Source organism: Galeopterus variegatus, unplaced genomic scaffold (genome assembly GCF_000696425.1).
Source record: "Galeopterus variegatus unplaced genomic scaffold, G_variegatus-3.0.2 Scaffold1086, whole genome shotgun sequence".
NCBI lineage: Eukaryota > Metazoa > Chordata > Mammalia > Dermoptera > Cynocephalidae > Galeopterus > Galeopterus variegatus.
In genome coordinates this window covers 89,902-101,806 of record NW_007727197.1, presented here as the reverse complement: position 1 = coordinate 101,806, position 11,905 = coordinate 89,902, and the positions used below count along the sequence as shown (strand labels likewise).

Genomic DNA, 11,905 nt, shown 5'->3' with positions numbered 1-11,905 from the left:
TACTGTGCTGAGGACCCAATTCCAAAAAAAAAAAAAAAAAAAAAAAAAAAACTGAGACAACACCACTGCCAGGACCAAGAAGATATTTAATATAATAATTTTCCATTAATAAAAAGGATATAAGCATTACATAGAACATGGTTAAATCTATATAAAAACATACCCCCACCCCAAATATCCATAAATAGAAAAGAGACCAACAAGAAATACATCAGAGTTAACAGCAGATGCCTTTGAGTTGTTGGACTATAACTGTACAGATACTGTTTTCACTCTCTTATATGTACTTATCAAAAACATTTTCACAAGAATCTTTTTTTAATAAAAGAAAAAATATCTCAAAAAGGGAGACTTCCTTTCCTCCAAAACATTCTGCATAAATTTATAGATTTTACCTATTGTGTGATTTGCTTGAGATCTCAAACCTGCTGATTCTCTGTATGAAAAGCCATGTAGGCCAATTTTCTGTCTGTCTGAGCAGTGAATGCCAGCGTAAACAAATCTCAATATAAATGATAAAAAAAAAACAACTGGATATTTAATTAAAATTTATAACAGACTATAAGAACCCAAGCTGCTTATTTTAAACTAAAATAATACATAGAACACTCCATAAATAATGCTTCGTGAAGCAGTTAAGAAAAAAATACCTTGTGACACTTGCAAACAATTTCCTTTTCTTCAACAGTTGTATTGATCAGATAAGAAACATATACAAGAAACATTCTCGAACCCACTGTTCCACAGCGAACATATAAAGTTTTTTCCAGCTGTAACAAAATGTTATAATTTCATTAATATTACAGAGATTTCCTCCTGATATTCTAGGACCGTGTTCCCATCTGCTAGAATTTACTGTACCAACTGGCTATGTATTTTATCACTTCCATAAGCTGTTACAGTGTAACTAATCAAAGCTCCCGGTAGGGAAGAGAACCCTGAACATACTCCTGCCACAGCATAAGAGTGGGATCATTACTACTTCATCTTTTTTTATTACCATTCTCAACTTCCCAAGAATTTTTTGTATTTGGTTTGGAAACAGAAGTTGACTGAGAGGTTACTGCACTAAGTTACAAACAAAAGTTATTTTATCAGGCAACTAATTCTCCATATCAGGGTCACCTGTTCTAAAATTCCTTGTATAAAAACTGCTAAAGACATTTTTACACATTTAAATAAATAAAATCTGTATAAAATGTTCATTAGTTAAGTTGCTTTTTTAGTACTAACATAGGCTGTTAAAATACTCTTAAACTCTCTAAAACTCACTGTATATTTAAAACTAGAAATTAACTGATTTTCTCTCCAATCCCAGCTGACCAAGTTCACCTGCTCTCCTGGGTTTAAGTCTCCAGCAGGAATGTCAGTCAGTAAAGCTGGGTAGGACTCATCGCATAGTTCTGTTCCATGAAGAGTCACATGAGTTTTCTGAGTTAAATTGGCATCCTGTCCTAGAAGTGTTAATATTGATGTTTTAAAATATAGAAAATTCAAACATTATCATAACAATCAATACTGTGTGAAGAGCACTATGTCATACCATCTTTTAAGCAAATGTCCTATAGTTGACATCACCATGCTTATTTTATGCTGAATTAATACTGATCAAATTTACAAAACTAATGCTTACCTGGTTTTAAACCAGCAGTGAGCTTCATGTCTCTGATTTGGGTCTTTTCATAAGATTGAACAGTCACAACCAAGCAATACATTTCATTTGTCAGGGCAGGAGGCTCATGTCGCAGATGTACAGAAATGTTTGGAATTCTGGAAATGATCCTTTAACAAGAAACTTTAGCTAAGTTTCTGATTTTGCTAGAAAGTGTCAAAAGGAGTGAAATTTTCTTTTCTATTCTTTGTTGGTTTTTTTTTAATTTTTTCATTCATTTCTATACCTTTTGTGCTAGAACTGCATCAAGCCCAAAATTAGTGCTCAATAATTAATTTTTGAATTAATAAATATATAACATAGATGTAATTCCTCTTTTATAACATTAGACCCAAGTAGAGTGCATGCCTACTCTTCTTCCTCAGTAGTAATTTGGACAATATACATTTTCTTTTTATCTGATATAAATTAAATTTAAGTATCTTAAGTATGTCTTTTAATAGTCTGTCTGGTAAAGCAAACTTACATTGTGCTTGCCTGAATTATGATGCTGTCCCAGTGAACCTCATTGTCAGGTAGCTTAGGCCGTCTTTTGAAAGAACGTGCTGCCTGTAAGGCTTCTTGGGAGGAAGCGGCATCTCCTCCACCTCCCTGCCAATTTAAAACCACACATCTTCCCGTCTCGTTGCCCAGAACCAGATCCACTGAAGTAATCTAAAAGAAGGTCAGAAATGCCATCTCATACTTGCTTGTCACCATCCCCTCTCAACAAAATCACACTGTAGATTGCCAGACTATGGAGTTCATCCATGAAAGACAAGGCAGAACACCTGCTGTTAGAGTCTTATTCTGACTCAGACGCTGACCAACTGTGCTCTGGGTTTCAACTTCTTCACTTTCGAAACAGAGATAAAAACCTGACTTTCTAGCTAAGAAAATGACTTTACGGTACTGTTATGATTTTAGCACCTGGCACAATACCTGATATAACAGATTCCTAATTAGTGGTTGCTGAATGAAATAAACGAATATTTTAATGACCATTGATATATTTATAAGCTAATTTCACAAACAATTTTCATGAAAATATTTATAGAATTATTAATGAATGCTTTATTAATTGGATAAATGTTCTTTTCAACTAAATCCACTAACAAAAAACAAAATAAAATTAATAACTATGATTTACGTGTGGTAGGCTTCCTCAGGCATCATGTAAAAAATAAAACACATAATTAAGGATTCAGTCAAAATCATGAAGGATTTTTTAAAGATGAGTATGCAAAAACCTCTGGATACTGGTTAACAATAAAATCAAAAGGTTCACAGAAATTGTTTTCGGAATATTGGTAGTACAACCTTATGCACCATATAGCAGTGGTCCCAAGTTTATATCAGCTAACCATTCCCATTCAAGTAATGGAAAACAAGTACTGAATGAGTATTTACTATGAACTAATGACTATTCCAAGTAATTAACTGACATTAATTAACTAATATTATCTGATTGATTTAAACATCATGAAATTGTAAGAAGTAGGTACTATTTTTATTCCTATTTTATAGATGAATACACTAAGACACAAAGAGGTTAAGTAACTGCCCAGGGTCACAAGCAAGTAAGTTGGTGAGTCAGAATTTAAACCCACATTGTTTGGCTCCAGGGTTTATACTCAATAAAATATTACTTTCATCATATATTACTAAAAGGTATTTTGATTATCTACATTAAATCAATCTTCCAAAACATACACCTTCACTGTTTCCTTAAAAATATGCAATAAGCAATGTTTAAACATCAAAAGATAAAGATATTTAGTATGAATTATATCATATTATACAAAACATATTTTCTATATTATATTATTTATTGTTTAAAACTCTTTAACTGATTATGTAGCCATTAAAAGATAAGAGTGATCATATGCACTAATAGGAAAAGATGTCTAATACACAATATTAAGTGAACAAAGCCAGCTACAGAATATTATGTAGAGTGTATTTTCAATTTTTTTAATTGAAAAAAAATTTTGAACTACAAATATGTTCACAAAAAAAATGTCTGAAAGAAAACCTATCAAACTATTATGAATGGTTTCCCTTGGGAAGTCCAGGTAGAAGATTTTCATCTTTTATTTAATAAACTTCTGTATTATTTGACTTTTTTCCAACATAAACATACTACTATTAAAAACATTTTAAAACAAATTTCATAACTAACCTCAATTTTCTTTCCCACATCTTCAGTTTTTGCCACAAATTTAAATAACAATTTTCTTGTTTTACCAGGAACTAAGCACATCTTTCCTTGAGTCAGATTTTCTAAAACTTCACTTGCTTTGGTGGCTTCTTCTATAATACAGAACTGATTGTATTCCTGAAAAAGAGGTTAGCAAGGGTCACAGTTTATTACAAACTACAAATGTCAGATGTTTAGCTAACACTAAGCACCAAGTGATTTGGAGCTTGTTTAGTTTTAACTGTATACACACTAAAGCATTATGAAGGGTCATTAATAAAAGGAAGTATTTTAATGCCAAATGGAGGCACTTACCCACTCACTGCCGCCAAAAGAGAAAAACAGTTCACTACTCACAAACTGATTTCTGAAAACATTTAGATACTCCTTTTCCAGAAAGAGAGACGAAAGATTTGCTCTTTTTTGCACTGGATGCTTCTATCATTTTTTCTTGAAGAGCTTTCTTTTTACTTGGCTTCCATGATACTATCTCCCATTTCTCATCCTCCTTGGTTCCTTTCTGTTTTCTCTCAAAGGCCTTTTTTCCTTCTTCTTGTCCCTTTAATCCAGAGGCTCCTCAAGTTTCAGTCCTTGGCTTTCTTTCAGCTCCTCCCTTCTCTTTATGTTCACTTCATTGGAAAATTTATTCATTTCCATATTTTCTGCACCTTTGTGCTAATATCTCCCACATAAAACTGTCCTACTCTATCCTAATTCCTTAATTATAAGCTATATCCACAACTGCCTAGAGGATAAATCCACTATCACCTCAAACTCAGCACGTCCTAAACTGAACGTATATCTACCTTTCCAGAAGAACATACTCATTACAGATGAATAAATGGAGACACCTTTCATGTACATATATATGGAATCACCATTCTTATCTGTTCAATAAATATCAAGAATTTTCCAAGAGCTATCTGCTGTCCCAGCAGATAAATTACCTTCATAGAAAATTCTTATATAGTTCAAGTTTTATGCATTCTCTCTAATTTTCATTTCCATTCCATGCTTATAAAACCTAAGTACTCTACCTTTTTTCTTGTGATTTGTATCTTGAATTTCAAATAAGATATATTCAGAATATAATCTAATTTTAAAACTAATTGCTTTATATTCTATTTTAGCATTTTTATTAGTTTTTAATTTCAGAAGTTTATGCTTGAGAAAAAAGAAAATAAAAGAAAAAATGGAATAGAAGGATATTAAGGTAAAAGTAAAATAAGAGTCCCTATATTGATCTTCTAATTCCAGACTTAAAGTATTTCATGGTGAACAAAAACAAAAACAAAACAAAACAACCTATCCTTGGGGAGCTTACACTCTAGTAAGAAAAAAACCAGTAATCACACACAGGTGAAACCACAGCCGTGCTATAAAGAGCTATGAAAGCCTGGCTGGGTGAACCACGTAGGTCAGGAGAGGCTTCCCTGAGGAAGCGATGCTTTCAAGTTATAAAAGACGAGGAGGAATTAACTAGTCAAAGAGAGGAGGGCAAACCAATCTAAGCCGAGGAAAGAGCATGTACAAAAGTTCCTGCCTTTTATTCATCCTATCCCCATTCTTTATCCACTCTATATACTCAGCAACTCAGAGTGATCTATTTTAAAATGCCTTTTGTATCCCTAAATCTCCATCCTCACCCACTAGCATCCTATCCCAAATCCTCATACTCTTGGACCTAAATTAAAATAAAGAGCCTTTAATTAGTTTCCATAATATCACTTCTTTCTCTCTATTGAGCTACTAGAATAAAATTTCCTAAATTTCATGCTCTTGCTTTAAAATTCTCAAACTAGAAAGAATCTTTTGCTAAGGGTTTGAAGTTTTATAAAACATACTGCTCTTCAGGCAACTCAGGTTCATCTAACCATTTCTGTTACAGGGACATTTCTTGGATTTTATGAATCAGATCCTATTAAGACAGATAATACCCTTTCTTAATGCTCTTCAGGCAACTCAGGTTCATCTAACCATTTCTGTTACAGGGACATTTCTTGGATTTTGTGAATCAGATCCTATTAAAACAGATAATACCCTTTCTTATCATCATCCAATAATTACATAGATAAAACATGGATAAAAGAATGAATAGATAAATCTTAAAAGGCTATTTACTAGCCATCTCTTAACTCTTCAAGGTTCCTTTAAGCCACCGAGCCTACTTCCCACTACCAACCATTATAAACCCTGCTTCAGCAAGGCTGTTGTCTTGACTCACCCATAAACACAGAGTGTGCACGTCTGTTTCCATGCAGTGTTTTCTCATTGCTGAACGTGTTCTTCCCCTTCCATCTTTTTAGACCCACCCTAATTTCATCTTCATTCTTGGAACTTCCTCCTTTCCTTAGCATACCTACTCTAACTGCACTTTTAGACTACACTACACACTTAGTCTTCATTACCTACTCAGACAATCTTTGAGTCAGTCCTGTCCCTTGCCCATAAAATGATTACATTTTAATGGGGTTGACATATGCTATATTCTTTTCTGGTTCAAGATGCTAAGATTATTCAACTCTCAATAAATGCTTGTTTGTTAAAGGCTCTCTATATTCCCTGGGTAACCAGATGATGATTATTTATTAAGTGAGCTTATAACTGAAAAAACTGGAATATAATCAAGCACTTCACTATATCACAACTTGAAAATGTTCAAATGCAGGAAATATAGTATGACCCCAATTCTGCAGAAAAAAAATTTGCTTATACATGCACACACAGAAAATATCTAGACTATTCAGGAAGTGAACAGGGAGAACCTCTGAAATACCACACATTTACATATGTACTTTTCACTTTATATCCACCTATTCCATTTCAATCTTTCAAACCTCAAACATGTATTAGTTCTATAATCAAAAACTAATGACATTAACTAATAATGTTAAAACTAGGATGGCCAGTTAGCTCGGTTGGTTAGAGCATGGTTGTTAGAACACCAAGGTCAAGGGTTTGGATCCCTGTACTAGCCAGCCATAAAAAAACACACAGAAAACAAACAAACAAAAGGCCCAAAAAACTAATGTTTATCATTAAAAACTAATAACATTATTAATGTTAAAATAGAATACAAAGCAAATGATTTTGAAAATTAGATTTCACTCTGAATATATCTTATTTGAAATTCAAGTTATACATTACAAAAAATATATAGACAGAATTCTTAAGATTTTATAAGCATGGACTAAAAACAAAAATTAGAGTAGGAAAAGTATAAAACTTGAGTTGCTAGTATAGTATACTATATATTTATATAGTATATTATATATTCCAGTATAAATTATATCATATATTATATATATAGTATTATATATTATTATTTTGTTTTGGCAGCTGGCCATCATGGGGATCCAAACGCTTGACTTTGGTGTTATCAGCACTATGCTCTAATCAAGTGAGTTAACTGGCCAGCCCCAGTACAGAAGTTTAGAAATATAACTACATTTATTTTTAAATAGACCTTATCAAAGTTTATTTGTTACTATGAAACCATTAAGACCTAAAATTCACTAAACTCATTTGATCTAGTTTAAAGCAAGCTACAATAAGATACACACATGGTAAAAATAAATTAATGTTACCATTACCTGGTTATTAAAGCTGACACAAAGCTTGGAAAACCTAATGGGATGTGGACAATCAGCCTTCAGATAAATATCAAATTGAACAGGAACATCAACATGAAAACTTGGGGCATGAAACTTGGCTTTGCATTGTACTAGAAAGAAAAAGAGCTCAGTTATACACTACCAGATGCTCAAGACTCACACACATTATTCCGCGAACCACATTTACTCTTCAAAAAGACCCATCTACATTGGCCATCCTTACTGACTTTTGTACTTAAAGCATTTCAACAGAGATAAATGTAGCTCACTTTTAAAAAATAATCAACATTTAAATAAATTATAGCTTCAAAACTATCTTTAATTTTAAAAACATAATTGCTCCTGAAATGCAGATGACAAGATTTTAAAGGAAAGAGGACCATTTTTTTAATCAACTTTCAAAATTCCTACCTAGACATTAAAGCATAAATCTTTTAAATAACTGTCTTTTCAAATGTGTTTCTAATAACATCTGAACTACAAATGAACAAAGTATATTTTAAGACATAAATTAAGTATTTAAGATCTTGATTTATCTTTATGTCATGGAGGAGAAAGAAAAAAATCAGTTTATCAATAAAATGATGGTACTTTGAAAATTCTTTCTTGACTGTTATATTTATTATTCTGCATTTATTCATTTTGTAGAAATAAGGATGATTTCTCTAACATAATATTGTAGATATTGGCTACTTACCAAATGGCACAAAGTCCTGTACACCTATCGTGAAAACATTGCTGCCAGCCAGAGAAACTCGATCCGCCCACAGCTTCTGAGCAGTTTTCACAGCTAATATATCACAGTCGGGTTCTGGATCAGGACTTTCATTCTGTACCAACACAGAGTTAAACATTTGATGAGTTGAAAAAAAAAAAATTCGTATATAAAAATAAAGATCTAGGTATACATATTCTTACAACATATTTTATATAAAGAATTCTAACCAACCATTAAAACATTTATGAGGTTCTTTTCTATCCGAGATTTCTGGTCATCTTTCAGAGTTGAAGCTAATATGAAGAAAGAAGAGAAAAAATTAAAACTATAAGACAGGCAAGTAAATACACTACCCCAATTTAATGTTTTAAAGATATTTTACAATAAACACCTCTTCTATGATGACTAAGCTTAATAATTTGCAAATAGTAAAAGCACTACTAAATATTTGAGACTGAATTATTCTTCGAATTTTGAAAAGATTAAAGATGCTAAATAATTTTATAGATTAAGAATTTTACTGAAAGAATATAAACTCACCTCTTCCTAGGAGTTCTAGGGAGTAAGTAATGTAATCCTTTAATTGGGCCATGAGGTAGGAACACTTCAGAGCTGTAGTCAGTATAGACGTGAGGAGAGTCCACCATCCTTCACTCCTATAATCACACATCACATAATCCAGCAACCTAAAAGAAGATAAAGTGTAAGACACACTGAAACAGCTTCATAAGAAAGGGCTTGAAGAGTTCTTGGAGTAAATAAAGTGCTTTCCTCATTTTATATAAATATAAGAAAATCTTCCTGAGAAACATAACAGGCATTTTCACGTTTAACTAAACAGGAGGTTGCCTAAAACTTTGAAAAGATTGTGCCAGCAGACAGCACTTAAAAACTATCACAGAAATGGAGTTTAATAGAAATAGAAATAAATATGGAAATAATAAATCCTTCAAATATAAATTTCTATTCCAATTTTACTGTAAGGTAATCAAAAAACTTGTAAAAATGAAAAGTAAGTAGGGCTTACTTCAAAGCTTTGGTATAATCCTTTGCATAATAATATTCTTCTCCCATTTGAACCACTATAAAGGAAAAAAGATTTACGTACAGAATTTAAAATTATTCAAAGTTGCATGAAATTGTGGCATGTTATGGATACATACTTAGGTGACTTTTCATTCTTGGACATTTATACTTCTTGAATTGTGCAACAGCATTGCTCAGAAGAGTTATTATCATTTCCTGTTAGAAAAGACCAAGTATGAAACACTTCAATAAAAATAATTGTATATTTTTCTCGAATACTGTAAAAAATGGTTTCTATCAGGAAAAAATAAAACCCAACTTACAGAATGAACAACATTTCTCTCCTTCAGCTGAACGGCAAGAATTCCCACCTTCTCTTTTTCAGGATCAGAAAGATCAAAACCTGTATAAGACAAGACACAACCCATTTTAGATAGCTCATTTAACGTAAATCTTCACGTGAACATTGTATGTGCACACTCCTTGAATCCTTTAATGTAATGTATTTAAGATTCTTAAACATTCTAGAATCTTGAAGACTCTAAGAGATACCTTTATCAACATGGAAACGTCTCTGTGATCTCTGGTCTGAAGAGAACATTATTGAGCTCAATGTCCTGTTACCTAGTGGAATCGACCATCTGAGAAGTAACATCAGCATCATCCCCCACAGAGAACACACTCTTTGGAGATTAAAATAAAAACTTCTTAATACATAATGTTAAATTGCCGAGATGTTGCTCGAATTAAATTATATATAAAACACAAGATGCAGAGAAACTGTTTCTAAGGTGATACAAATTAATGCTGTTTTAAAATTTCAAATAAATCATTAAAGTTAACTGGAATTAAAATATTTAAATAGACAACAGTGGCTTGTTAAGTGTGTCATTTAATTCAACAGATGTACCAATGTTTTAATCACATCATCTTTAATTATAAAGTTATTCTAAGATGTAGTAATACAAAGCATTCTAAAAACTAAAAAGCTGCAAATCTTAAAATAAAAAAACGTTAACAAAGCACACATTTTTACTTCAACATAACTTCTTATGCCTAATATGGCCAACGGAAAAATTATGATAGCCATCTTTGCCTTTTGAGGTTGAGAGAAAACAGTGGAAGGAAAAATTATTTACTTAATATTCCTTGTCGCCATGATCTTTGTCCATAAAAGTCAAGAACACCTGTTTGTGTTTCTAAAGGATCAGGATTGGGATACATTACAGAAGCCTGTAAATTCAAACACAAACCAAAATAATAGTTTACATAACCCATAACAAATCAACTCTTGCCCAATCTTTCAGTGAATAAAAAAGTTTTCATAAATACAAACACCAAATACACATTCAAATATCAAAGTGTGAATACTTTAACACAAATTTTAACAAAAATCAAACTAAAAGTTTCATTTAATATTTAGTCTTATAAAAATGAAATTGCATAAATCAGTCTGACTCTGACAAATAATTTCTAATTAATTTCTTTACATTTTCAAAATTTCTTTATTTCTTAATAAACCAGTAAAAATACATAACAAATTACGCTTGATATTTATTCCATCTGTATAAGTGTTCTTTGTGTAAATAAAAACAATGTTATAAGGAGTTAAAGAGAAGACACTATTTTCCTTCCTTATCATTTTTGTATTAAGTCCTGGTACTGTAGAGGGGATATTTTTGGCATCAGAATTGACAGATCTACACTAATCTTTCTTCTTTATAATTTTTTCCCTATGAAACCAAAATATAAGCAGATTGTTAAAAAATTAGAAAATACTCAAAAAGAAAAAGATAAAAATTTAAATTACAGTCATGTGCCTCATTACAATGTTTCTCAGTCAATAATAAACCACACAGACCATAGCAGCTATATCATAGAGCCGAGGCATGTAGCAGGCTATACTATCTAGTGTTGTGAAAGTACACTCTATGATGTTCGAACAATAATGAAATGGTTAACAGATCTCTGCTGTTAAGCAACACGTGACTGTCCTCACAAACTTACTACTACTATTAACAGTGTATATGTTATTCTTCCAGATTTTGCATGTGAAAATTTGTCACTGATTGGAATAACTTTTCATACTTTTTTCATTTAAATATATTCTGTACATTTTATTGTATTACTAAATAATCTTATTAAACATTAGTTTTCATAGCTGCCTGCTTCCATATTTTAACAAATTTCCTATAGTTGTTCATCTTATTTCTATTTTACATTGCAATTAATAAATCTGTGAGAAAAACTTTATAAACCAATCTTGGTATTTATCTCTTAGGATCTGTTATCTGCCTTAGTATTCCTAAAATGAAATTTGGTGTCAAGAGATATGTATGGTTTTAAAGCTTCTCAAATTATTACTTGACAGAAATATTATTTTACATTCTAGACAATGATATTTAATGCCCAGTTCCTAATATCCTTACAAAATCTAGTTTTAATTACCTTTTAAAATACTGTGTTTAAATTATAATATGCCAAACTTTGAAAATACATGTAATAAAGTAATAAATCGTATACAAATTACATGGTAAAAATAGTCATATCATCATTTAAGAGGAAAAATCCATGCATTTCAAGTACTAATATGCAAACTACTTTGTTTTTTGGAAGTTTAAAAAAAAATATTTTAAAAAAGATAATATTCACCTATCTTCAGAGAAGAAAAGTGCAGGTTTTAAGTGCAAATAAAC

General features: G+C 31.4%; 1 protein-coding gene across 1 annotated transcript in view; it reads right to left on the bottom strand.

Moving 5' to 3' along the window:
* TRAPPC11 (trafficking protein particle complex 11) overlaps window positions 1–11,905 on the bottom strand; it is a 52,530-nt gene that overhangs the window by 14,335 nt on the left and 26,290 nt on the right. Inside the window, exons 11-23 of the mRNA XM_008574674.1 lie at window positions 10,349–10,442; window positions 9,533–9,612; window positions 9,347–9,425; window positions 9,211–9,265; window positions 8,724–8,869; window positions 8,415–8,476; window positions 8,163–8,295; window positions 7,445–7,575; window positions 3,834–3,989; window positions 2,139–2,326; window positions 1,634–1,782; window positions 1,333–1,454; window positions 651–770 (exon numbers count right to left, since the gene is read on the bottom strand). Coding sequence (XP_008572896.1) covers window positions 651–770; window positions 1,333–1,454; window positions 1,634–1,782; window positions 2,139–2,326; window positions 3,834–3,989; window positions 7,445–7,575; window positions 8,163–8,295; window positions 8,415–8,476; window positions 8,724–8,869; window positions 9,211–9,265; window positions 9,347–9,425; window positions 9,533–9,612; window positions 10,349–10,442 — 1,515 coding nt within the window. The remainder of the gene's footprint in view (window positions 1–650; window positions 771–1,332; window positions 1,455–1,633; window positions 1,783–2,138; window positions 2,327–3,833; window positions 3,990–7,444; window positions 7,576–8,162; window positions 8,296–8,414; window positions 8,477–8,723; window positions 8,870–9,210; window positions 9,266–9,346; window positions 9,426–9,532; window positions 9,613–10,348; window positions 10,443–11,905) is intronic.